Source organism: Echinococcus granulosus (genome assembly GCF_000524195.1).
Source record: "Echinococcus granulosus chromosome Unknown EG_S00040, whole genome shotgun sequence".
Taxonomy (NCBI): Eukaryota; Metazoa; Platyhelminthes; class Cestoda; order Cyclophyllidea; family Taeniidae; genus Echinococcus; species Echinococcus granulosus.
The window spans coordinates 297,957-325,934 of record NW_020170420.1 but is presented as its reverse complement, the minus strand read 5'-3'; the positions used below and the strand labels follow the sequence as shown (position 1 = coordinate 325,934).

The 27,978-nt window shown below is 40.6% G+C and overlaps 5 protein-coding genes across 5 annotated transcripts; 3 read left to right on the top strand and 2 right to left on the bottom strand. All coding sequences in view use genetic code 11, as the record gives it.

Moving 5' to 3' along the window:
- Positions 1-2,461: 2,461 nt before the first annotated feature.
- On the top strand, positions 2,462-14,949 carry EGR_05456 (Tachykinin-like peptides receptor 99D; the record flags this gene model as incomplete). Its single annotated transcript, XM_024494705.1, has 5 exons — positions 2,462-2,820; positions 5,444-5,716; positions 8,388-8,538; positions 13,140-13,333; positions 14,739-14,949. The coding sequence occupies 5 exons, from the start codon at positions 2,462-2,464 to the stop codon at positions 14,947-14,949; spliced, it is 1,188 nt and encodes a 395-aa protein (XP_024350890.1).
- A 1,086-nt stretch (positions 14,950-16,035) lies between these two features.
- On the bottom strand, positions 16,036-17,270 carry EGR_05455 (Cytochrome b-c1 complex subunit; the record flags this gene model as incomplete). Its single annotated transcript, XM_024494704.1, has 3 exons — positions 16,036-16,451; positions 16,872-16,911; positions 17,262-17,270. The coding sequence occupies 3 exons, from the start codon at positions 17,268-17,270 to the stop codon at positions 16,036-16,038; spliced, it is 465 nt and encodes a 154-aa protein (XP_024350889.1).
- Positions 17,271-17,535: 265 nt separating this feature from the next.
- On the top strand, positions 17,536-18,133 carry EGR_05454 (Ankyrin repeat domain-containing protein 39; the record flags this gene model as incomplete). Its single annotated transcript, XM_024494703.1, has 3 exons — positions 17,536-17,715; positions 17,755-17,979; positions 18,020-18,133. 3 exons carry the CDS (start codon positions 17,536-17,538, stop codon positions 18,131-18,133), a joined length of 519 nt encoding a protein of 172 aa, XP_024350888.1.
- A 1,623-nt stretch (positions 18,134-19,756) lies between these two features.
- Positions 19,757-22,435, bottom strand: EGR_05453 (Dynein light chain Tctex-type; the record flags this gene model as incomplete). Its single annotated transcript, XM_024494702.1, has 5 exons — positions 19,757-19,827; positions 20,122-20,199; positions 20,233-20,356; positions 20,396-20,437; positions 22,328-22,435. 5 exons carry the CDS (start codon positions 22,433-22,435, stop codon positions 19,757-19,759), a joined length of 423 nt encoding a protein of 140 aa, XP_024350887.1.
- A 1,485-nt stretch (positions 22,436-23,920) lies between these two features.
- EGR_05452 (hypothetical protein) lies at positions 23,921-26,182 on the top strand (the record flags this gene model as incomplete). The annotated part of the gene is made up of 3 exons (XM_024494701.1): positions 23,921-24,163; positions 24,380-24,430; positions 24,965-26,182. The coding sequence occupies 3 exons, from the start codon at positions 23,921-23,923 to the stop codon at positions 26,180-26,182; spliced, it is 1,512 nt and encodes a 503-aa protein (XP_024350886.1).
- Positions 26,183-27,978: the final 1,796 nt, after the last annotated feature.

Here is a 27,978-nt window from a genome sequence, read left to right as displayed (position 1 = left end):
TGCATGAGAGATGCAGTGGTCCACTTGGTGATATCGAAACATCCACACTTGTCATGCATTGTGGCTTGATGCGATTTTTGGGTGGGCAAGTACACTTTGTCTCTTTTGCCTCATAGTGAAGTGTAGTGAATTAGTAAAACGAGTCAGTGTTGGAATCAGTGAATGAGGTGAGGGACAAAAAGCAGCGATTCAGCCAAATATAACAATACAACACGAAAGTGAAGGAAGTGAGGAGGGAGGGAATGGGGAGGTAGCGTAGGAGGGACAGGAGAAGCAACAAATGACAAACTGTTCCATTTACATCCCCATCCTCATACCCTAACCCCTTACCAAGTGTCATGTCCACACTTACCCCCTTTCATTCACCTTCTCCTTCTTCGGGGTGATAAATGTCTTTTCGTGGTATCTCACTACCACACTCATGGCATATTGGACAATTGAGAAGTGCCAGTGGGGATGGAGGAAAGCAGTGTTCCTGTTTCCTTGCTTCTTCAGGCAGCAAGTTTCGCAAGAGTGAGAAGGGCTGGAAAAACATGTGCGTGATGCTGCAAACTATGCTGAATTATATCAATGGTCATTTTTAAAAGCTTTTGCGTGTAGATAATTACTTACCGACTAATAAGCGCGCAAATTTATTTTCTTGTCTGCTTTTGACTCATGACTTTCCTTTCTGGGTTTAACAACAATATTTGTTTGCTCAGCATGTTTGTGGGTACAAGAAATCATTCTCAGATACTACTTCTCTTTTATTTTGACAGACCTCTTCCATAAAGCGCAATTTCAGCTCCATCGAGAACATGGACGCTGATTTTCGAATTAAGTAACAGTTTAGTCAACTTTTTGAAAAACTTCCCATAAGCCTTTCCCTAATTACATATGCGCATATTTTGCTTAAGAATCATGTTTTTAACAGTTAATAGCTCTTCCCTGAAGGAAACATGCCTCAAGCACTTTTTAGCCACTTGATAGAAGCTAGTAAATCCTCACCACTTTGTTGTGCACTGGCTTGTTTTGTTTCAACCTACACAAATTACTTTGTGGCGGTAATTAGCTTAATCTAAACATTCAGATCGCAAACTTAAACCGAATTTTACCAACAAGGAGGAGAAGGAGACCTCTTAAAAATCTTTTTTTGCCTTGAGTGGAGGATTTCCCCTCCTCCCTCGCTCGACTGCCCGATGGGGGAAAACTGCAATCTCAAATTATTATCAGACTTGGTGTTATTGGTGAGATTATAAAGCAAAAAAGTTACATGTGTAATAAAATATGACCCTGTCAAGGCCTTTTGATGAGTTTTAGGCAGATCTACCATGCAGTCCCCTTTTCACGGGGTGAGGGGAGGGGAAGGGGGGAGCGGAAATTTTGTTGGTAAGTTTTTTTAAGGTTAAGTTATGTCTTAAGCCATTTTTTACGCTTCTGACACATTTGACACTTAACCCAAAGTTGACACGGCAGCCGAGTTAAGTCGCCTTTGAAAGGAAGGGGAACAACCAGCCATTCCATTTTCCCCACTTTCAGGGTAAGATTTACAAAATACTGCTTTTAAGTACTTTACTTTCCGTTTTCCCTCTATGTGAGAAATTCTTCCCAGATCAACAGATCAGATTGTCAAATGCCCCATAAATTGGGAATTCGTGGCTTGGTAAGGAAAGGGAATGAGTCTTCATCACATCGAAGCTGTCCATAAAGTTGAAAGTGGGATCAAAGGAACCACAGCCACGTGTAAGAAGGTTAACTTGCCAAGTAGGCTGTAAAAAGACTTGGCATACTTTGCTCATTCACAGGTTTGGAAAAACACCATGCACTCTCCAAATACTATCGCAATTCTTTTCCTCACCACCACTTGATGCAAAGCTCAGGGAAGAGTTTATTTCCTTTGACCACCAAGTTGGTTTCTTTTTCATTTGCCAAGTGCAATTTAACACTTCTTGTTCAAATGAGAAGGGGTTGATCCATCAATCATGGTAACTTTAGCCTTTCTACGAGTCGTAACTATCCTGTCTTGAGTACCAGACAATCACATGTTCACAAGTGAAAGTAGAATAGACAGGTGCTCTTTAAAACTGAATAAGAGGAGACAGGGTTGGCCCTACCTAGGTTATTGACTTCTAGAGCAACTCCTTTTCCATAAAAGGGGACATTAAGGTAAATTCATGCCATTGTTAAGGGGAGATTGTTTAAATGAAAGAACTTGTGTGTGAATCTCCTAGTTATTTACTTTTTACTTAGAAATGGCACAAAGCACCCACCAAAATATGTCGGCTTTTTGAAGAAAATACTCAAGTTTTATCATGAAGAATGATGTAGGATACAATATCACGCAAAAAAAAACTAATAATTAAGAGGGGGAATTTTGGACCTTTCAACCTCCTTCTATCATTGGTTGGCTCAGAAGCCAATCAAAATTGGCCATGAGGAGAATTTGGTTTAAACTATCAAATTAGCCGTCATTTCCAATAAAATGGAGACCACAGACCTCCCGTTGAATGTTACAGAAGGTGACGTCTCCCCCTTCTCCTTTGCTGGCTGTGTTGTCATCGTGGCGGTCTTTTCCCTCATCTCCACCCTCACCATGGTGGGAAATGGACTGGTGGTGTGGCTTGTCCTCACCACCAAACGCATGCGTACGGTGACTAATTACTTCTTGGTCAATCTCTCTCTTGGAGATATGCTCTCGGTGTTTCAGATCATACCAAACGTCTACTATGCCATCAATAATGACTGGGTTTTTGAACTAGCCTACTGCAAATTCTCCCAATTCTTCACGGCTTTCGGCATCTCGCTCAGCGTGCTAACCTTCACCGGCTTGACCGCGGATAGGTGAGTTGTGAAAGCCACATTTTTTACGAAAAATATTTAATCAAACCTATAACACTCAAGAGAAATGACATTTTAGCAGCCAATCTTGCCAAGTAGGAAATGTTCTCGATGAACCGAAATCCAATGGTCAATTGGTACCTTAAGGTCGTAAAAAAGATGCGCCAAATTGGAGTGGAACTACGAGTAGACATAGATTGAACTCTTTTAGGCTATAAATTCTCGATTGATTGCGGTAAGGTGAGGACTTGAAGGAGGGGCAATGCATTTTATAAATTTTCACCGGCAATTTTAACTAACAGATCAGACAAGTCAGTTGGAAAAAATTGTTCACTTTTATTTGTGAATATCTTATTGTCCCGCGATGGTTTAGAGAATTTTGCACTTAATTTATCTTCCCCAACCACTGCTTATGGTTCAGAGATTAAAGAGTGCTTTTCGTAACTTAAGTTCTCTACCAAGCAGGAATATTTTTACGCGTGCTTCTCCGTTGAGTCCTCCAGGACGACCAATAAGGTATGGCGGCAAGTTTTAATATGTGCCTACAATCACGGGTGGGGTCAAGGTCATTCCAAGTGATTCGGATGCACGGAAAGGCCGACCGACCTGATAGCTTTATTATTCTATCCAGTGGGCAGGTCTTCATACCACTTCTTATGCACTTGCAACGTGGACATTAGAGACATCGTTTTCCCCTTATTATAGCTCCTAAAAAGTCTTTGATCGGAAATAGTCAGCACAAAATAATTTCTTTTAGCTTAGAATGGCATAAAATGTCTCTAATAGCTTTTAAACTGTTAGGCTTATTTTAAAAAGATCATTGGTACGTATTTTGTAATTGCGACGAATTCGTTTTAATCGTTAAAATAACATATGGAAAACCGAATTTTTCACCTCGCGAGTTTAACTGTTCAAAAAACAGAAATCCGATTTTCATTTTTTCGCGAAATTTTAAATTATTGTTAACTTCATTATTGCGAGGTTCTTTTTCTTGCTTCAAAACCGTATTAAGAAAAGAAATTGGTACCATTTTCCAAAAAGCAATTCAAGCAGTTGCATCTGGGAGATAAGCAGATGAATCAAATTGCAAACTAAGATGTTAAAACTACTCAACCTTGGCAGAGGAGACCATTATCAGAGGAATTTATCGCTTCCAAAAACACTCTAGATTTTAGGTTAACGTAACAAGAAAATAGGTCATTAAAGTGGCAAGCAGAATATTGAGGAAAATTTTGGTGCAAATCTTGACATTTTTGTATTTTAAAGGCAGTTGGCTTATTTTTCTTCCTCATAATTTGCTTGTTATGCATTCGTAGTATGATCCGACTGGATGGCGTATGAAAAACATGCACAATTTCAACTCAGTTAAAACTGCCCTACCGAAATGTGTAACTTTTAGTTGTTGACTAACGAAAGAAAATTGGCATGTTCTGGCAGTGAATAATGCCCTAATTTGTCGTAACATTTTGGGGCAAAGATAGTGTACTCGCAAACTATTTGCGGCAGTCCGAATACGCTTGAATCGCCTTGGCTAGGTAGGCTGTTAGAAGTTCCCGATGATAGTCCTTTTGGTTGGGACAGGAAACCTGAAGCTACAAGCTATTCTTATCCGTTTAAGGAAACATAGGACACAGATGTTTGCTTCCTTTAAGGGCTAACTTTTTAGGGGAATAGGTGACCAATCTCTTCTTTATTCTCAAGGAAATAAATAAAATAAACCTTTATCGAGAGTTCAGACTGGTGAGATGAAGGTAAAGTTGACACAGTTATGCGGCTTATTCGGATGGCAGGAGTGCCATTTTATGTCACTCCACTTCAAGATGTGGTCCAGCCCAGGTGACGCCTCGAGTTATACCTTCAAAATAGTCCCTTGCTGAGAGTACGGCCGTGCATTATTGAGGAGATGTTTGGGAGGATGTCACAAGTCCATTAGACAGTTTACTATGTTTTTATGATAGGCGAGAGAGAGAGAGAGAGAGAGAGAGAGAGAGAGATAAAGTTGCAATTATACAAAAGGTAATTTATTGGTCTCTCTCGGCAGTAGTCCCGGAGTTCCTACAACTTCCACACCTTTTTTAAAACTTTTTTGGTGCTCTGAAAACTGAGGCATTTTGGTTAGCAAGATTCCCCCTCATTAACTTAATTGTAGCTTTTCCAGAGAAGAATACCCTGTCATCAATTTCTCCCTGCCACAGCTAAATTTATACATCTGTATCGAGTAAAAAAATGCTGCCACCTTAAGGAAAAAAGATGAAATTGATTTTAAGCAAAAGTTTTACTATTTTGGTTGGAGAGGTTGTCGCCCTACTCAGTTTACGGGCAATTAAATTCCAGCGCAGGTCAGTGACAGTAATTTGCATTCCTCATGGGCATATTTAACAGCCAACTCAGTGTCCACCAATTGTTTGTACCCCTCCAAATTTTAAATTTATCTTTTTTGCAAAATCTACTTGTTTCCGAAATTATTAGTTCAGGAACTTAAAAGGAAGTGCTTGCAAATGAAGCGTTGAAAGTGAGGGATCTCGTTTAGCTTAAAGAAACATTTTTAGGAAAATGCATAAACCCTAACATAAGGTGTTCTCTTGTAGAGATTTGCTAGCCTTTTTTTTTCTTCCCTCACCTGAAGATATATCGCCATCAAGTACCCATTGCGACCTCGCTCCAGACCTGCAACAATTCTCTGCATTATCGGGTGCATTTGGGTAGTCTCCTTCCTAATCGGCCTACCGGGATTAGTTGCGGCCAAAATAAGTTTAGTTCTTCCCCAAGAATTTGAAAATGGATCGGATAATAGCAATACCAGTTTTACAATTGTTTCCCTGGAGTCTACCAACGCAACAGACGATTTGCGTGTTCGACGAGCTTGTACTTACGACTGGGCTCCCGAATGGGGCATTGCGTAAGTCAATAACAGTTTTAAACCAGTTTACATGATTTTTTCATTTTAAATTTGATTTCTAAATTTGTTTGGCTCTTAGCCAATCACATAATTTTGGTGGTAGCAAATGAGCGAATCCCGTTCAGATCGACTGCAAACTCAGTGACCCAGCAAACTAATTAACCTCGCTATGCAAAGCTGGCCTCTTTTTTATAAATAAGCGTGAAATTATTGTGCCATAAAAAGCTACCTAAATTTTGCAAATAAATGGGTAGCCGATTTAAAATGCTAAGAATGCTTTCGAAGCTGGTGCACTTTTTTAAAAAGCATTATTTTGGTAAAACATTTTGGTGGTTAAAAGGCTCTTTAAGGGCCAGAAAATCGAGCAAAGTATGATATTTTGAAAGCGTTTGACAGTACTTTTTGGAATAGCATTATTTCTTAGTGACTAAGCTCGGGTACGTGACATTTAAGGGGCGAAATCCCAAGCTTTTAAGTGTTAACTAAGTAAAGTAACCGAGCCTGGGACAAAAGTGGAATATAAACAATTTTTGCGCTTATAGTTACGCTTGCTCAATCTCTTTCTTGGTTGTTAAGTTACCGCCGATCGAGAAGTAGAAAAGTCTTTTAATTATTAAATCAAACACAAACACACATATTATATTTAATAAGTGCCTCTTACAGATGTCCTTTGCCAGCCAAAGTTAGTCAGCTTGGCGACTTTTGTTTGAAATAATCAAATGGGAGTGAATAGGTTCGTTTGGGTGAGAGGTGGGCACTGGTAACGTTATCTGCGACTTTTCGACTATTGGCTAAAAGTGCTCAATGGGTCAAATCAGTCACTTAAAAGCAAAAATACAGTTGTTTTTAGCAATTGCATTAGACCATAGAAAGCGTCGATTTTAAGGCCAAAACCGACAAATTTTGTAGAAATAAATCAAGATAGAATAATTCCTAAGTAAAATCGTTTGTGACTATAAACGCGTCAAAAATACTTTAAGGTCAAAACATCCCAACGTAGTTTAAATGATCATGAATCCCAGTTGGAGACATCTTAAACTGATGCTAAGACTAATTGGAAGATAATATGACGATGTTTCTCGCCTGACTGAAGTGACAAGGCAACGTTGTCAATTCATCCCTCCCAAATAAAGCGAACATTGGGAACCTAATGGAGTAGTGCAATTAGGTAGATTTTCCGCCTTTTGATAACAAAATACTCTGACCATCTGGTACGTCGGTAAGCAAGTTCACTGATTTTGACTTGCACCGCGTACAATCAGGCCAAAATTGTGCCAACATAGAGCCGCTTCGAATGACACATTTGACACCATTTTGCGGAACCCCGTAGGTCAAACTCATTTAAGGGCCTTATTCGGGGATGTACACCGTATTAACGTGATTTGCCGGCCAGCTCCTGCAGGCAGTCTGGCCCATGCGCTACATCACCCAAATTGCTGAGAGAATTAATAATTTTGTCCCCAAATGCCTTGATTTAAGTAAAACCTAGTTCAAACCTGACTCAAATCTTAACAAGTAAGTGGAACTTCATAAGTGTAAAGTGTAAAATTGGGCAAAGCTCTGCTCTTTAGTAGTAAGCGAAAAGTGACTCCAAGTTGATCGTAGTCGTTTTCATCGGAGTGGAATGCTCTCGGTGGTGTCGGCAGAGTTTTTCTTTTCAAATTGATATTTCAGATGCATTTAATGGAATCGCAGCACGTCTTACACAAAAGATTCGCTTCATCAGATTGGAAAAATAACAACACTAGTTGGGGCTTGTAGGAAACGCCCTTAAAGATCTATCAGAGGTGGACTAGCCGGAAAAAACAGCCTTATTTTGATGGTAAGCCAGAAGTAAGTCTTAAAACTGCCTAACAATGAAGGGCACTTAAAGTTGACTAGAGTAAGTGGTAAGGCTTCAGTGGTCCATCTATAACCGCGCTTTAACTCCTTCTAAAGGCTCTTAGCCCCCCAAATTTCGTGCATTTTCTAATCAACACCGACATTTTTGAAATCAACTCATTTGCCAAATTTTGTGGCCTTACCGAAATTGCTAATATTTTAAACTACTCGCCTATTTAAAGGGTAATCAGGAAGAAATGAGGTTGAGAGAGCAGTAGGAAGTACGGAGAACGGGCTCTTATCTTAGTACCTTATTGGCACATCGAGGGTTTTGACACAGAAGAGGTGTGTCAGTGTGGCTTCCCTTTAGCTTACCAAATCAGCAGCTGTTCACCACTCCCACGGACAGACCCGAGTTCTGGGTTATTCCACCGATTACTTAATGACTGGGCGCTTCATGACTGCTGCGAGTTGGTAGCGGAACCGCCACGACTGTGTTGGTAGCCGGTGGATGTATGGCCGTCTGTTTTACACCTGATGCCTAAGCGTCTCTAATTTTTCCAAAGCTCATGACTTATGACATGTGGTACGACTACTAGGATTACCCATGGGACGTGTACACAGTGGCAAACCATTTTATGCACTCCAGATTGGATTTGAGTGTCTCTCGGGGGTTCTCTGTTGATTAGCTACAAGGTACTCCCAGGTTGCAGCAAAACGAAGTCATCCAAACACTCAATCAGCGGAAAAGTCATAGACTGGAAATAAGACTCTCGTCTATGCATGAGTTGTCTGCTTTATTACACCCTCTCATATTTTCCCTGCTCCTACTTTTGTTTTTCTTTTTTAGCTACGATGTTGCCCTCTTTATCCTAATGTACATCCTTCCGCTCACCATTCTCTTCGCCACTTACATCCCCATCACGGTGAAGCTGTGGTCGGACAGGGGTCTGGGCGAAGTCACTCGAGCTCAAATTGAAGGCATCAAGTCAAAACGACGAGTACGTGCTCCACTTGGGTTAAATTTTTTTCCCATCTGCCCGATTTGTTCTTAGCTTGCAGTAAATGTCTGCTGGGTTATAAATGAGGCAAAAGTTAGCCCTTACACAAAAACACACCTGTCGGAGGCAACCAACTGTTTCAAAAGTAAGTGAAAAACAAAAAACACCTAAAAGTACAGTAATATGGATTCACCAAGCCTCCCCTGAGACTGCGGTAAGGCGTACCCATGTGAAAGAAGACCTGGTGAAGGGCTATAGGACGAGGGTACGCACTGTGCATCGTTAGTTGCATCTCCGTGTTGCATTTAAGCGTCGCCTTTGATGCTTCCCGTGGATCCCAAGACTTGGCATTAGAGAGGGAAAGTGCTATCTGCTAGTGGTTGTACATGCAGAAGGTTTGGCAGAGATTCCCTATCAGCGGACCCAATGGAAGGATAACAGTATCAAGGAGGGAATTAGTCCAATAGGTCAGATGGCATTCCACGCTTTTCCAAACCCAATACGGCGATGAGAAGATGAGGCAGTTTGTACCGGTCCACTCAAAGTGCCAAAGCAAAAGCCATTAGCCACCTCAACTTGGTCAGTCACTCAGCAAGCAATTTTCAAGGGGCGCCCTTTTAAAAGAATAAAGGAATTCAAAAAAAAACGCAGGAGTCGTCCTTAAAGCCCAGTGACATCCGTTAATGTCCACATGCAAGTAATTCGATCGGTAGCATTCATGGAACGTTTCTTATCTTCATCCTTCAGCGAAGAGGGTCTTCCCGACCGTGACGTCCCAAATCGTGGGAAATTAGTCCCTATCCTTGAGTGACATGCTGTGGCACCACATCTTCGCCAGGTGACTATCAAACAAACGAGTTTGATGCGAAGCTTCTGCGTCCTTCCATTTTAATTAGATCTAGGAGGAGCATTTAATGACATACAAATTCTTTACCACTGAACAGACTTCTGGCCGAAACATAAAATGTTCGCAGCGTATAGTGTTTTTACTCGATCAACGTACGTTTACTAAGGAGATTTCCTAATTACCAGCTTTGAGAATGTTTTTCTCTGTCTTTAAGTTGGCAGAATGCTGTACGTAAAAATCTCGGTTTCCCTTATAATTTAAGGCGTGTGAGAACAAACAGACTCTAAAAGAATTGGGATACGATCTTGCAAGAGTAATTCAATGGCCAACTAGAACCACTACGCAACAGTAAAACCACTTCTGGGGAGAATTGGATGCGGTGCATATACTCGTCAGCATCAATGAATGTATATAAGGTATTCTTAAGGTCGTAGAATATTTTATACTAAAAGGCTTTAGAAATCCATTAGAGTGAGGTTTATTTCTATACCTCATTAAAAGAAAGAGGAAGGATAAAAAATTACTCCTTTTTAGGTAAGTATTATATGGTTGCAAGAAAATGCGCAATAAAAATTGATTTTTATAAAATTAAGCCATGCAAATGCTATTTTAAGTCACGATCCATGGACAACGCTTGACTTTCAGGAGCTAGTCTCGATTATTTTCCAGAAGCAAAATATGCTACGCTGTAGAATTTAAATGCAATTAAAATTTTCGCCAGCAAATTGTAAAAATGTACTTCCCTTCTCGTTAAAAAAACTCGCATTTACTTTTGAAGCCGTAGGACCTCATTTATGTATGTTTAAGTGCGCGTCTGTGTGCCACCAAATTTGATTTATGTAAATGGTCGAATTTGCATTAACACTTAGGTACGACTAAAATAATTTACCCTGATTTTCACAAACACATTGCCACATGAAAAGCGATTCCTACCGCCATTAGAGGTGAATTTATAAATCTGGAAAACAAAACTTGACTTAGCAGGTCAGTGAGTTTAATAATGTCTAGTAACATCCTTATTATTTTTTATGGTCTCCCTATGTTTTGGACTTTTAATTATTTTAGCAGCTTAGTCTCATCAAGGTTCTTTTGGTTATTCGACGATAAGTTTATTGTTATTCAAATCCCCTCTGTATCTATTTGCTAAAAATTTTAGAATGACAATGTAATTAAGATTGAAAAATTTATTTGACCTTATTCACAAATAAATAATGACTTATGGATTTTCATTTAAGCCATTTGTTGTTTAGATTTCACTTCCAATTCATGTTCGGCTCAGTGAGTTTTTTTTCCGCCAGCTGGTTACTGGAATGTTACAGATAATTTTTTTAGATTAGGAAAAAAGTAACAAGTATTACCTCCAGTATTTGATGGCGTAATTATTTTGACTGCACAACGTTGCTGTATTAGCTTTATGCTCCTTCCTACTTGTCAGTGGAAATCGTCCGCCTCTAGGTGCAAGGAACCAAGGTGACACCTAGAGAAAGTTCCCACCATGGGAATGGAATGCGCCACATAAATGTGCCGCTTAATCCGGAAAAATTTTCAGCCCCTGAAAATATTAGGGACAATTACATCTTATTTTGCATTCGTTCGCTCGGAAGCAGCAAGAAATCGGCTAAGTATTTTTTTGCGAAAGACAGGGAAGGAAGTGGTAATGAAGCGGAGTCGGCATAGTTTAGAGTTAATTTTTGGGTGGAATTTGATCACTGTGGCGTTCTTAGAGATGGGACATAAAAAAATATTCTTTTAAAGTTTTAAACCTATTGGAATTGGAGAAAAAGAGCTGTTAAAGACGTAATTGGCGCAAGCAGACCTTCATTCCACTAGTGTGGAGGCCGATTTTACCCTTTTTTAGGGTTGTAAATCATTACTAATCTTCTACAAACAGGAAATCTGTGTCTCGTCAAGAAAATTATCGAATTTAGTGGTAGTTGAGAACTCGTAGCTAATACCACTGCTCAGATCTTGCGTGTGAGAAGATCTCATCAAGCGCTTCATGCATCCTCTTCATTTCCCTCTTATTTATAAGTTTACAGCTCTTTTGTGATTCTAAACAAGGAAAGTGTTTGGGAATTTAAGCAGGGAAGAAAGTAGGGCCGAGAGTTTTTGTTTTTAAAGGCAAAGAACCCTCTTCAGCTAGTGTCTCGAGTGACAGGGATAATAAGGTGTGTTTATACTTTTTTAATTAACAATTTATTTGAAGGGATTTTCTGCTGCTGTGTACCTTTTATTAAAAGTTATTTAAGTATTATGTACAAAGGCCAAATAAAACTGAGTGAAACTTACCGCGCAACTATTAATGTGTGTAAGGAGTTATCCTTTTTGCAATCGGACAGGCTGTTGGCAGGGTGCATAATTTGGAGTTCAAGGTAGAAAAAAACTTTACTTGGTACAAAATTCACGTAGCAGTTATCTATGGATGGGCAGATCGTTCATTTTTTGCCTTTGTCACAGAAACGTCTACCAAATTCTGAAATCTGACATTTACCCGTACATCCTTTTACAGTGGGCGTTAACACGGTCCTGGGCGAATTTGCAGTAGAGTGTCTGTCACTCAAAGGGCCAGTTTTTTTGAAGTTTGCCCTAATGGACCTGCGAAATTCCTTCAGAAAAATTCGCCATCGTTGTCAACGTATGTACATGAAACTGGTAGTGCATCGTTCTAGCGAGAACTCCTCGATTGTTTTCACGTAGACAAAAGTTTAATTAATTCATATGAGAAAATATCTCACCTAAAAACTTCATGAAAAGAAAAGGAAAAGCAGTAACTCGTTTATCTGAAAAGGCTGACTATTTAAGCAATTATTTTGTTTAGTCGAACAAAGCAGTTAACCTTGATCTGTTTTGGTCTACATGGCAAAAGTTTGAGGCAAAACGACTGACAGCTTTTCACTGCAGAATAATCTGATGCATGTACGAATAACACAGCCCTAAAATTGCATATCTCCCACTACGTTTGCTAAAGGAACCTATCCTAATTATACTACTCTTGAAGAAGCCTCTAGAAATTTGTGTTTGAGTTGGTCATTTCCAAAGGGATGCTAATTCACACTGGCGTAGAGGAGTCTGTTACGATTAGTGTAGCAGAGTTATATAACCATGGACTGGGAAGGGAAACTTAACACGGGGACCGAAAACAAGAGGTTTGAAGTGCCGCTGCGGTTAGGCAGTAAATAAAATGAATTTGTAATAGCCGTCTATGTTAAATTTCCTGATTCGTGCGACACGAGTCCTCATCTAATGTTCAACCAACCGCAAAGTAGGGGCGGCAATGGTGCGACTAATTTATCTTAGACATTTTTGATGATAGTACCTTCTGGGATTTTAGTTAAAACTTGTAAATATTTCGTCTTCCAATTACTTGACGGTATTAAAGAAGGATTTAGTTAAAAAGTAGTGCTCGGGATGCATCTTCGGCACCCCACAAAGGGGTTAAGGAATAAAGTCACTGACAGGTTACTAACACTATCACAATCGAGACTCAGAAAGTAGAACAGCAGGCTATATTGGAATGGCCATTTGATTACTAGCATATTTCTGTTATAGATAATAAGAGAAGACACAAAGAGTTGAAAAATCCTTTAGTTTAATTCATTTTTAAGAATAGAATCCTCACGAACCAATTGCCAGTAATTTCTAAATCATTATACACTTAAAGCCAATTTGGCTTCTTTCCATTTGCGTGAACAGCAAGCTTTCATTGAGACCGGAATTGTGAATGAATTGCGTCTTTTAATTCTTACTAAACTAGGTAGTGAAAATGCTGATTGCAGTGATGGTGATATTCGCCATTTGCTGGCTTCCTTACCAACTCTTCTTCCTAACGTTGCACGCCCCAATCGACCATGAACATCCGAGTCTCCCCGTCATTTTCATCTGCTGCTATGGCCTTGCAATGAGCAACAGCATGTACAATCCCATCGTGTACTGCATTATGAATCGGAGGTGGGTTCTACTAGAGCATGTTTAATTAGTCTGCTTCCAGTGTCATAAAAAGTAGCCCAACCTATTTCACAATCTCCAAATTTTTTTCCCTTATATTATAGCCACAATCATTATATTGTATTCAATTCCTTAACCAAACGACATTAAAGTCAGAAAATTGATAATCTTTTCACGTTTTATTTTATTTCCTTTTTATGCAAACAATCAAATTTTTTCTTTGGAATTGTCAAATCTGCAAGCTGCCTATTCACGCGTCGTTTTGAACAGGTGTGCCCATTCACAGTGAACCGTTATCGCCCTCTCTAATTTTGCTTCAACTCTCCTCCTGCTTCTTGTTTTTTGGCCACAAAGCATATCCTTTACTCTTTAAGATTGTTGTTTTTTTGGAAGTACTTAGACTGTTGTGTGGTTAGGACGAGTTTTGTCCACGTTTATTGTTTAACAGACTCCCAAATAGGCCAGTCGTAGCTGTGCACTTTTCACGACTTTGTGCAAGAACTGCGAAATTTGGATTTCACTAGCTCTTAGGTAGTATTTCCTTTACATGGGTTCCTGCAATTATTGTGACCCTTTTGTTTTTCCTACTTATGGCTCATCAAACAAGGTAGGAACTTAATAGGAAGGCTGTCGGTCACTTTTTCGATGTGATTTTTGCTCTACGAGGAGCAAATTGTCTTTGTTGTCTTCGAAGGTTGTTGTGTTTAAGCAAGAAAAGCAACTTGTTTTCTTTTAAGCATTTTTGCAACATGGTGGACATATTCTTCAACTTAGTGACTGTATTAGCAGCTAAATAATAATGCCTACATGTGACGCACTTTTTGTATTTTCTTTATCAAAGATGTTAGCAGAAAAAATATATCACTTCTTGCGACATTTTAGAACGGTTTTTTAATGCAAGCATTGGCTCTATAGAAATTCACAGGAAGAGTAATCAGTTCACAGTGTTTTATGATCTAATGCTGACAACTTTTGGAATCCAATTCCATTCCGTATGCCTACAACAAGTACAAATGGGTCTCGTTGTCTCGATTTTTGTGTCGAAGGAAATGTAGCTCTGTGAGGCAGGAAACCCGATCAGCTCTGTGCCTAGAATGTGCCGTAGATGGAGGTCGTGAGCAATCTGCGCGGTTCTGATCTTACTGATGACTTTAATCGTAAGGTAATTTAGTTTGAGAGATTGGAGTGGCAATAAAGTCGCTTCAAATTACAGGAGAATTAGATGAGTAACGCTTTGAAAGAAGCGCGAAAATATCTCAGAAACAGTAGCTATTAATCTTGTGTCGGCACTTCTTTTACGAAATAGCCTTCTCACTTAAGGGGGCACTAGCCCAAGGTAAATATCGAATTTGTGGCACTTGAAGGGCTCCTGTTTTTTTTTATCGGTTCTGCATTCTTTTTCTCCTAGGTTTCGGGATGGATTTCTCAATGCAATCAGCTGTTGTCCCTTTGTGAAACACTATCGCAGAAAGTGCCAGCGTACACGCTTCCACCGCAATTTCCAAACTCTTATCGTCTCCTCCGATGTCGAGCACGCTCCCCTGCCCGGTCAACTATCACAGAAGTATAACCGAAAAGTGCCACAAAAGCATCAGACTACTAATTCTGCGATGGCATAGACGAAACTTCCTTTCGCACAAAGGCATTCCAGATTTTGGAGTGGAAGAGGTAAAACAAAAGACGATGGGTGACCTCCCCTCTCCCCTTTCTTATTCCCCTTCCAAAACAGATTGCGCCCTTCCTCCCTATCTCTGCGCAACATTCAGAGGGATCTCACCATTTTTCCCTTTTTTTTCAACGTTATATAAGAGTTTCATTTTATTGAGTTGCTTTGATTATTGAGGTGACCCCAATAATAAGCAATCAGGTCAATGGATAGGATCAAATCTTCCACTTCACTACAAACGCCCCAAATAACTGCCAATTTTTAACCAGTGGTTTTTAAAAACATGAGTTTTGCACTTTGTAAGTTGAGAATGAAGGCTACCCACCATAAAGCACATGTTTTGAAGTACAAGATACCATCATAAATTCGCATTTTCAATGGAACATTAAAAACACGAAGAGAATAGTTTTGTCAGTCACGAGATGGGGGTTACACGATTTCGTCACCAAAAATTCTTAACTTTGTAATATTCATGAGTCCTCACGGACCGAAATACAAACTTGCCATCCCTGCTTCAAGCAAGGTCCCCTTGATGCAGTTGTGGATGGGCGATCAGTAAGGGGTTCGCTATGACGCCCCTAGGCAGAGGAGATATGATTGGGCCAGCGCCAGGGGGCTTCAATACCCTCTAAAGAGAACTGACCATCATAGGTAACGTGTTTTAATGTGCTAAGGTACTGACAAATTCAGCTGCTACTCTCAAAAGCTAAATGATATAACCACCTGCAGATCAAGAGCACTCGTAGTTTAAATTAAAGTGGAGAACAAATTGGCGTGAAAGGTCAGCAAAAAAGAGCGCAAGTCACATTTATATGATGCTGAGACCAAGCTTGTTATATGGAAAATATCAGCAGAAAAGGAGACGACAGGAAAATTTAATGACGTGTTGATATTACTGTGCAAAACCTCAACAATAACTGTTTTTCGCAAGGTCAATTACTGAGACAAAAAAAAGATACGGCACGGGAACGGGATAATTGACAGGATTAAGAACTCAAATGTCTCCCAAGTTGACCCCAACAGGAAAGAAATACAGAGTCTAGGGATAGGTCCTAGGAGAGATAAAATTGTCCCAGTCAGCTTTGTCCCGCAACTCCCGTTCAATCAACTTAATGTAGGGGTCAAGGTATGGCACATCCTCCTCTTGTTTAGTCCACTCCTCTTTGGGTAGAATCGTCTTATTAGCAGAGAGCAGAGTAGCTCGGGCTAAACGAAAATCCATGTCCTCGCGTTCCTCTCGCGGAAGACGGCGAAATGCCTCTTCTACGACGGCATTACGCGGCATGATATCATGCCAACGGAGACCAATTTGATTATAGTAGCCAGTGTTGAAGTTGAAGTCCTTAATAGTCTTTTCAAAAGGGGAACGTTGGGCTATCTTCATCTTCCAGGCTTCGGAAGCCTTAGCGACGGCTGAGCGAAGAGTGGTCATTCTCAGAGCAGTGTTAAGAAGACCTGCCCAAAAATTAACTGTATTTAATAATCTTGAAAAAGCAAGCGAAAGCGATACATCGCCGTCAAATAACATCATCGAGCAGGTAGCATTTCAAAACATCATTCTAGGCATGAAATTGTGTATTAGGGAGATTTAAAAAACATCACAATGCAAAGCTACTTCCCAGCATTGAAAGAACCACATTTAAAGGTTGCGTTTGCAAAGAAGAGAATAGAATGCAACAATGTCAGCTTTTCATCAGAATTGAGATATGAGGCGAGACGTTAGTCACGCACAGAACTTAATCAAGTGACCATAAAATGACCCAAGGTCTTAAGCTTCCTTAGTTCCATGCATAATACCCCAGAACAATGAAATAATGCAAACAATGCACTATCATCATGGGAACTGACGAAATCCAATGTACAAGGATAAACTACCTCCGACGCGCGGCTCTACACCAACAGTAAAGCTAACAAACTAATTAAATTGAGCAATTGTCTGCAAGTGATTTGACCGATGTAAATGTTGCAAAAAGGTACATGCACTTTTAGAGGTTACTACGATAACCACCACCTGTAGAACAACAAGAATTTCATAAAATGGATATGCAGGAACAAAACGTCAAGGGGGTTTTCATGCACTTCTCGTGCTTAAATTTGAATGCTTTGCATTTTCAAAGCAAGTATTTTAGCAAAAAAGTTGATTTTGTAACTATTTTTCGTTAACTATAAGACGACTATGTCGTACGAAATTTTTTCCGCACATCGACAAAGGAGTTAATTCAATAGAGCCATGCATAATCTATTTAACACCTTCATTATCCCTACCTTTGCCATTAAATTTTTGAATATGCGCTTTGACTCTGTTGCCAAATGTGTGCCATATAAGTGAATTTTTCCTTGCCTTATCCCCAGACTTTGCTCATTAGCATACACCAAAAGCCTTTTTTGCATATATTGATTCCACTTTGTGTATATTTTTTTTGCAGGCTGACAAGAGTGTGTGATAATAAAATTAATATGCCATTTGACTAGAGGCCCCTCAAGGTCCCCGACTGACGACCAGTGAAGGAAGTGAGTAGCACGCTTTTTTGTGCTCTAGATGGGGGAGCGTCATGTCTGTCAGATACGCGCGACTCCATGCTCCCAGACACTGGAAGAGATGGATTTTGAACGAGGTCCTTGGAATTGTGCGATTTTTGGTGAAACTGACCGCCTCCTTCAGCTGCTCGGACGTGGTGTCGAAGTTGATTCTCGGGACTCTTTTGGATTTACACCGCTGGTATGTTTCATTTTATTTTTTACTTGCTTATCCAAATAGCACTATGCAGCGAAAAATGGAAAATTAGAAATTTGCAAAGTACTCCTAGCCCACGGGGCGAACGTCGCAGCCACAACTCGTTGTGGCAAAGCGACTCCACTTCACCGAGCTGCCTACAGTGGCAACTTAAGTATTGTCCAACTGCTCTGCTCCCATGCCAAACAAAATGGGGATGTGTCACTCGTGGGTATGCTAGACGCTGATGGCCAAACATGCCTGCACGCCGTAAGTGTTATTAAGAATGTTTTATACAATGTCTATTCAGGCAGCACGAGGAAGCTCATCCCCCGTATTCCACTGGCTCTCAAATGAATATCCTGAACTTGTTCCGATCCGTGATAATGCTGGCAAAGCTGCTGGCGAGCTCTTGCCTCAATGAGGGACTTCTATTTTACCAAATATATTTAAGCATTGCATTATCTGTTCAAATTACATGCGCTAGTCTTCTGGCATTTTTTCAGAGCCCAGTTATTTTCACAGCTCTTTGTTGCCTGAAGTGTACAAATCTCTTATTTTTACTCCCGAGTTTTACTCTAATCAATGTATACTCTATCATTTCGATACTTTTTTTAATTTCAGAATAAACAGTCTACTTTCTAAAGCATTGACTCAATTTCAATTTCCCTAGCTGGTTAATGTTCCCGCAGTTTTCTCACTAACGCATAGCCGTATCTCATTATCTCACTTTACCACCGCCTCGTTGGCACTCAGTACAACCCACGGCGGGGCATGTCTTAACAATTTTCCGGAGGCTTCTAGTCTCGCGGAGATGTCAGATCTCAGTCTCTCCTGATTGGGGTAATAAGCACTCGAATTCCAGAACCACTCAGTTGCCATAGCTACGATCGAGTGGCTCAGATCCTGCGCATGCCATACTCACTGCTACCTGCTTATCTGCGTGGGAAGTAGACCTCTGTTCCAAGGCCGTGGACTCTTAATTGTCTGGTTGGCAGCTCGGCGGGATCCAGACCACTTAAATCAACTCTGGTTTATAACAAGTTGCCAGGGTAGGTTCTTCAAACCTCGCATCGACATACCGTTTGCATAGACTGCCAGAATCTTTAAGTCAGAAAAGTCAATCCCAAGCTTTGCTAGCTACTAAATTCGAAAATTCATATGCAATTAGCTGATGTGTGAGGAAGCTGCACTTCCTATCAAGGCCAGGCAGTGACCCTTGCGATTACCGCAACCTCGCACCAGCACGGTAGTCTGTACTACTCATGGAACAGCGCATTTTACTTTTAAACTTGTTCACACTTCGTGCTTAACACTCTCCTAAGCTTAGAGCATATGCTGTACTTTATGTGTTCATTTCTCTACACCTAAATGCGCATAACTTTGTGAGGGACAATCATAAGGCAAAACGATCCTCAATGTGTCTAATGTCGAGGTTAGACTGCTTGAGTCGGGAATCTAAAGACACGTACACCTCGGACGCTAATGCCACGAGATCACGGTAGAAGAGACTACCTGCTACGTAGGAAGGTCACTTCATCGCTTGGAAGCACACAAAGTGGGGTCCCATGAAAAATACATACCAGGCGCCAAAGACTACCCTCAATTAGTGAAGTTGAGTAATTATAAATTGAATAACGTTTTTATCAGAAGCGAGCAAACTCGGGTCGTGACCAGCTACTGGGAAAATATGCCGACAAAAAAGTAGCAGACCTCAATCTCACTATAATAAAGAGGAGAGATTGATCCTAGTCTTCCCCAGCAAGGGCTTCATATACAACGAAAGCAGTAAAAATTTTCCTTACGAAACGATTTTAAACAAAACAAGAGGACGAGGTGTGCGAATACCAAGTTTGTTTAATACTGTAAGTGAATGAAAATGACCAATCTCAGCGTTTGTGGGGTGAGAATCAGTTCAAAACCATAAAAAGGGTAAGAGCAAACGGGATATGGACACAAGGAATCTGCTGGAAGCCTCGAAACATGGAGAAACAATATCAGCCGAAATACCAAACCAGTGAGCGCAAGGGTTTTTTCCGTTTGCATCTCAAATGGCCAGCCCAAACACCGTCACAATGAAATACATCGACTTATTTTCCCATTTTACTGTACAACTACCTAACAAGAGGAAAGGGAAAGTAGAAGTGACAACGTTTACCAGCGTAAACTAGATAATGTAATAAGCAGAGAAAGTTCTAAAATGAAATCTTTAGCTACCATAAATCAATGATTTAGTAAAATGAACGTTATGGATATTTTGGGTTTGGGCCAACTAGACGAGAAATTGCATTAAAACACATGCTATAAAGGTAATAAAGAAACCAGAGCACTATACCATAGATGACAGGGTTTAAAAGCACAGCTTTAAGAGACAAAAATGCGAATTAGAATGTAAGAGTCAAACAAGCATACCATCAGTAGAATTATCCCAATAGCAGGAGCTAGCTGTATGTAACCCAGCGCCACATTTCTGCATTATGACACAGGTTACTAAAGGCGTAAGCAAATAGGAATAAACCATACCTATGTATTTGAAAGGCTTCCCTAGTTTCGTCAATTGATTGAGAATTTGTTCGACGATTGTCGATGTCCATTGTGGCACTTTAGTGTGAACATATGAACTGGAGCCAATGTTGTTTTCTATACTCTGCAAATTTTAGGGGTTAACATGCGCAATGTGACAGACCTCCTTCACAATATTTGTTACTTCATCAACAACAAATGTTGTCTAAAGGGAAGTGAAGTAATTTTAGCTAAGATACCTCCTCAGTAGCATCATTATCCATTGTTTACCAAAAGCGTTACTAGCTTCTACAAATCAAAGAAGGTGGCTCCAAGTAGGGAAGCTAAAACTACGAGATAGATGCTATGGCATAATGCTGATACGCGAAGATTTATTTCAGTCAACTCTATTTTTATGCGCTTACCCATTAACTTGTTCTAGTTTTCAATAATTGGTTTGAAAATTACTGCAGCCAGGTCTTTTGGAGTGTATCTCCGAGGATGATTTGTAAATCACTTAATTAAAATCAATCTGGACGCCGCTCTTAAGGAATTCCAGAATACTAACTGTACTTTTGCCCAAAGCAAATTTTGAAGTCACCAAAACTAATAACTGTTTGATGTTATAATTACACAAATGGATGAATCAACCAACAAGCAACGATGCAATAGTCTGTTTTAAGAAAAGTACATGGAAAAACAATGAAACATACTGCCACTTATGTTAAATTATAAACAGGTAATAGCTAATTAAGTTATTAGGGTGCCTGAACGTCTCATGATTCGGTGCCGTTAATTCTGGGTATCCAGGGCTTACTGTTGTGTTAAAATATTGTATCAATTTTTGCTCAACTTTAATAGCCATTTATAAAACGGATTCATTGCCAAATCAAATAAAACTAAATTATTCAAATAAGTGAAGCATTTGTCATATAAAAGCATAATATACAGTATATTACATAGCTGAAAATACTTAATATTATACTTTAGTTTGTTTTGAACGGCACAAGAACTCTCAAGTAATTGTAGTTTGCCCGTTACCACGGATTTTTGGCCATGTCTGTAGCCTTCCACTCCTTCTGTTCGTTCGTAGTATACTGCATTATTATGCGCCCTTGCGACCGCATGGGAAAAACACCATGTTGCCCGTTGGCAGCGTGAAGTAAAAGCAATCAAAAATGACATCCATTCTAATTTCTGATTTTGTTTGATAACCTTTAATTTCAAATAAAAGGTGGGCGTTGGGAACTGCAGAATCTGAGATGACCCCTGTAGCTACATTTAATTTGCAAGAAAATCCTACTCTGCTTTTTCTATTTGGACGTGACAAACTTAGCACCTAATGGAAATGCAAATCCTTTTCTATGAAATTCTGCAAATTGTCAAGTTTGATGACTCATAAAATGCACCAAAACTGTTGTTGTTTAAACTTGCAGAAATACAGGGATTTTAAGTTAAATTAATCATAAGTTTCAGTATTTGTGGTTACTGTGGATCATTTCTCATCCACACACCCACACCTTGGTTTCCTCGAAGTCATGTCTTGTACCTACAAAATCTGTACTTTCGTAGTTTGTAGTTTTGCAGTTTGTTCGGCAGTATTTTGATAGAATTGGTTGGTTCGGAGTGCCTTTTTACCTAAAGGGGTTAAAAGCCTCAAAGGCAATTAAAAACACTACTTCGTTTTATAATACTTTAAAAAAGCCTATTATATAATCCAACTTCGCTTAGAAACGCCGGATCTGCTGCTGCTTCTTTTCTAAATTAACGCCAGACGTCCAGTGCAAGCGCATCTTCTTTGATGACATAAAGAAACTTTAAGGCAAACTTACCCATTAATAGAAATATTTAAAGGATAAAGCTAATCTGATAATTTGCCTAAAACATACAAACAAATTCAAAATGTTCATGTTAGTAATTAACTACTAAGCATACAGTCATATCATTAAAAAAAGTCTTAAGGGAAAAGGATTGTTGAGTGATTAACTCATAGTATTACCAAAATGCGGTGAAAGAGGGGGGGGGGGGGAGGGGAAAGCCAACTTTGAAGTGGTCTTAACAGTTCTGAAATAAATGCGGATTTATATAACAGATTTAGGTAAAAAAATCAACTCACCCTTCTTTCACTTTCATCCATAAAGCGTCTCTCTGAGCCTCTTTTCGACGACTTATGAATGACCTCAAAGCTGACCTCATCCCCTCTGTAATCGTTCCTGCCATACATGGCTGCGTGTGGCTGGGTGCCAGGTAAAATGGGAAGTCCACATTTTGCTTCAAGAAAGTGAAATAGATAAAATCGCCATTGGTGGCTTATGCAGTGAGCCAATAAACTCAAAGGTGTGCAACTGCTAAAAGTGTGGGAAAATGCTAAAAAATGCGCCCAAACTCATTAAAATTGCAATTAGATTTTGCTCTGATGTCTCCCTATTAGCATAAATATGCGGATTTAGCCTATTGGAGCCCAGCCTGTCAATTTTGGGCTGTGATGGATGGTGAGACTTCTCTTAATTGTCAGTTGACTGCTTTTCTTATGGCAAAATTGGCAATAAAGGACTGAAAATTGGTGCACTTGCCTCGTTTATTTATCAATTAATTTAATTTAGTTAAATGTGGGGGAACAGAATATATTACTTAAGTTTGTTTGAAAAGCTGCACTTCTATACTGAAGGGTTACTCATTTGCATCGAATTAGAAGAATGAACAATAAGGAGAGTTTGAGGCAGGTATAGGAAGTCACGGAAGTAAGGGTTTAAGTAACCGCATCATTTAAAATAGCCTTGAACTGTGATTTAACACAATTCTTGCCCTCCTCTGACTTTGATAGCTGTTTCCAAAATTCTATATGGCTGTATTTTAACTTTGACTGTTTTACATTAGCTTGTACCTGCCTTATCCCCATAAATAGATAATATAGATGCGGTTATAATACTGTAGCGTCCCGAGACTCTCTTAAGACAAAAGAAGTCACAATACCCGGCAGAATATATATATTCAGCACGGAGAAGGTGTCTGGGCTATTGGCATGGCCCAAAAGGCCAGCCTACCCAGGGAGGTACAAGGGGGCTAATTTTAAGTACAAAAGTGGCGCATCACCAGAACCGAGGGATAAACCACTATCGTATTACAATACTTTAATTTCACGTGCTTTGCAGGCAGGACTTACTTTGGGTGTTATTGCCTGCTTTAGTCACTTTCAGTGGTATTATTAGCTTAAAATTAACTTAAAGGCAGAAAAGTTAGCTTTTTATCATGAACATAAGCCCGGTTTTCTGTGGCAAAATATTAATTTCAAGTGTTGACCTTGTTTGCTGAAATTAGCAACTCGCATTTGGTCATTTCACCTTTCTTATGTGTACATTCTCTTCATGGAGGCGTTTTATTAGCAAATGGGGTCGGTAGTTTTAAAAAATACACGAGTTTAACTTCGCTGCTATTTACTCCTTTCCTTAGCCAATAAACGAAGTGCGCTGAGTGTTTGCATTCCTGCACGTTATCGTATCAGGTATGCCACCTACTTTATTCTCGTGCAGGCTTACAAATTTATTAGCTGTCAGTTTGTTAGTTAGTATTAAGGAAGTTATCTTGCTTACTAGATTTTTTACCAATTGACATTTTCTTTGCTTTTTCCATATTTTACTTGTAGCGTTTTATAATTTCTGTCTGCAAATTTGTTACCACTTCACTTACTTATTCTGTTTTTTTTTCAGAGATGAATGAAGTTCAGTGGTCTCTAAGTCTTAATCTGAACCCAATTCAGCTCTTTGACCCTCGAGGTGCTTTTGACACCTACATAAAACCACTCATGAATAAGTATGTACCCGACTTAAAGGGCATACTCGTTCGTGTAAATAAGCAGTCGTTGGAGCTGCATCCCTCACCAGATTTGGCAACGTGTCACGACACCAACTCTCATTGCATCATTCGCTTTCATCCTGAATACCCTTTTGCTAAAGTAAGCAATCACTGAAACCATTCTTAACTCCGTTACACTCTTCCTTACAGCTGTCACTTTTTACAGCTTTTTTGACGTAATTCTGGACGAAGACTCCATTGCTTTATTCACCTATTTAGTTTTCTTTTTGTTGTGTTGACCGGAAAAATATTATTTTTTCAGCAAAGTTATGCATTACTAAGTCACGTTATTATCATATTTTCGCTTTCCTATCAGGTCTATCGTCCTCCTTTCGTTAGCTCAGTAGCTTTTGAGGAAACTACGAAGGTATCTTATATGGCTTTAAAATTTAAAGTTGATTCTACGTATAGAAGATTTGGTCGTCAAGTTGTACCTTCATGTAGACGACTTTCCTCACGCTGCAAATCCGTTATCACGACTCTGCGTAAGGATGTACACACCACTAGCCTTCATTTTTTTAACTTTCTCCTTCGCTTTTCTGTTCTTGTGGGTCAGTTCAAATTCGCTCTAGACGTCATTTGCAAGCAATTTAATTCACCCATATGATTCGTGTGAGTGGTATTCTTTACTTCCTCAGTAAGAGCTTTTGGTAATCTGCTTTTTCTTTGATCCATTTCCCGTAGGGTTGAATGAACTGAAGAGCCATATTATATGAGACCTTTCTAATTACCGTGTTATGCGAACGACCCTGAACACAAATGGAGGAATGCCATTTAGTGGGGTCGTCATTGAATAACAAGATCGGTTTTTCGGCGTCTGATGCAATAATATTTGATCTGATATTTATCGAAAGGAGTACCGACAATGATTTTAGTTTTTTTGTAAATATCCTTTCTTCAGGTGAATTTCTCGGTGAATACCACGATCTTCTGCGCCAGCGTTGGTCTCCATGTGGACGCCACCGTCACTGCTGTTAAACACCAACGTATAGTCTGCCGCTATGGTGACACCTTTTGTATCTACATCATCGTTCCACTACAAGGCCAGGACGCGGAACCTCTTCCAAATGATCCAGAAAGTAGTAACCCCATCTCTGTTTTTCCTCGTGACCTCGTACAACTGGAAATATCGCGAGTCACCTACTCACCTGCTGGCGATAGTCTAACCCTCTCGGGTCGCATTTTGTCCGTCTTAAAGCGAGGAAATTTGGCCAAGAAGGTTCTGGGTCTTGGTTTTGACAACCTAGAAGGAGAGGGGGCGACGGTTTCTGAGGTTGAGCCGGAAAAGTCAAAGAAGAGGAGTTTTAGTCAGTTGGAAAGTCAGGGCGAAGTGACGCCTGCCAAGAAGGAAAAGAGGTCGAAGAGGTCCAAGAAACATCACGAGGAGGAGAACGATGAAGAGATTGATCAGCTTGATGAAGAAGAACAGCTTTATGAGGTGACCCAACCCGTGAAACCAGACCATACAGCACCTTCTGAGAAGTCAGTGAAGAAGGGAAAATCCAAGAAGCATGCCGTTGTGGAGGATGAGGTTCAGCAAGATATGATGACTGGAGTAGTCCTGGAACAGCCTCAGGAGACACCTGATCTATTAAGTCCCGACCCAACAACAACTGTCCCAAAGAAAAAGAAGTCTAAAAAGCATTCTATTGCTGAAGAAGAAACGTTTTCACAGGAGATGGAAGCGGACGCGGTCTCTGATCCAGTTCAGGAGAATCATGGTGTGGTAAAGCCTGATCCACTGACTGTCTCGGGGGAAAGAAGTTCAAAGAAGTCTTCGCTTACTGAAAACAATGAAGTGGGGGAACGTGTTTCTTTGAAGCCGGATCCGGATTCTGCCTTTGTGGAAGCACTGAATACGAGAAGGACTTCCAAGAAGAGTAAACATCAGGAGGCTACTCCGACGTCGGAAGCAGAAGAAGTTGAGGAGGAGACGGCTACACCAGTTCAGGGGCGGCACCCAGCGATGTCTGTGCCTCTGAAATTGGACCCAACAGAATCACATCGATTGAATCGGCACCTGGCTCGTGCGTCGGATCAGAGCCCGGACATTTCCACATCCTCGGAAGAGGAGGAATCGGATGCGGACGCGAAGACGACTGTGGTGACACGGAGTTGACTTAATCAGGACGAACTGTGATTGTAAATAATGCCAATTTTGGTGTTAATCAAGAGAGTCATTTTGCCCATCGGGGACAAAGTGAAGTTATGAGGGAGGGATGAGGTGGAATGAGGCGAGTTTTTCGCCTGAGTGTTGATAAATAATGGACTGGGGTAGTACTTTGTATTGCCGCGAAGCACCGATGTCGTTTTTAATTTTTCTGTAACTACTAATATAGTGAGAATAGTCTGGATGTGTGAATCTTGGGGTCCCAGCAGATTGCCTCTCAATGTGACATTATTGTAGTTTGTACTTTCCGCGGTATGGCCCCTGGGCTACACTACCATTCTCCCGATATGTGGTCCCACACCCTACTTATTTCGATTTCAGTGGCGAGTCGGGATGCTACGAGGTGAGAAGGGATTTCTGCTGGGGGGCTTTGACTCAAGCCGAAAAATTGACTTTATTCTTGATAACTAGCGGGATTTTTCTTCTATCTAAAATAGCTGCAGTTCCTTGTCCGTTGTCTGCTTCGTTTCCGATTCGGGCTATTCGGTGATTTTATACCCCTACATCGAAGCTGAAGGGCGTGCTTATCGGTGCAACAGGAGGGGAACACAGAGCTGAGGTTACCGCTTTCATCACATCTAGCTTTTGTCGTCACCCTTGTGGGTGTAGCATAGCTAGGCGCAGTGGACAGGGGCAACACGCTGACCGCACTTTTGGTCGACAAGGCGGCTGAGAAACGCGGAATCCACTGGGAATTGTTGGGTATCCGCAAAATCCGACGCCACCACAATGCTGGATGCCTTATTCTAACCACTTGCTGAGTTCTGATCTGTCAACTTCAGACATCACATCAAACCAGAGTCCCCACCCCGCCTAAATCCATACATAAGAGAAAAGTACCTCAGGGGGCACTATTACAAGTGTGAGGAAGGCAGCAGTTGGCCAGTCGCCTTGCCGCTCCAATGTGCGTTCAGTGTGTTGCCGCTGACCCCCGCAACAGCTGTCCACGACGACGAAGACATGAACTAGGCATGACATCAGTGGTGCCTTCACCTTTGTGTTCCCCCCACCATCCCTACCTCTTCTTTTCATTCTCATCTTCACCTTGTCGTTTGCATAACTCTTCCCGCCGTCCATACAGTGACTTTAGTCCCTCCTTCCACTCGCATTCCCCGTTGTTGTTGCAGTTATCCTGCTCCCCCTCCTACTTTCATCTACCCACCTTCCAGTGCGATCCCACACGACTCCACCCATTTGAGTTCACTGCCTTTTACTGGAGGATGGCCTCTCCCCTCAGAGCCCATCCTATTTACAGGTTGGCCCCCGATAATCGAACGACATATCTTGCTAATGTCAGTCAGTCGCTTTTTTGTCATTTTCAGGTATTCAGACACGGTCCTTCTCGTAATGAGATTATCCTGAGAGGAGGAATAGTGTGGAACTTCATTTATCCGAAGCAGGTTTCTTGAGTCATCTACAATCTCCTGCCTTGGTAATTTGGTCGTCCGTATTTACACCACACCGTACTTTCAATGACTGAGTTGTCTTCTCACGATCAACGGGGAATGAGTAAGGAGGATTGTCCCGTTTAAGCCATTGGAAAATATCCAAACAATAATGGCATCCAAAGGAGTAGGGGCACCCTTATTCCTCCCCCACATTGCATTATCGGAGTGACACCTATTTGTTGATCACGATCCCAGTGGTCAACTTCCTCCAGTAGATGCAAATTTGTGAGGTCTCGGTCATGACTTTTCACTTTCACAGCCCTTATTTACGGTGCCTCTATTGTCAATGTTGGGGTT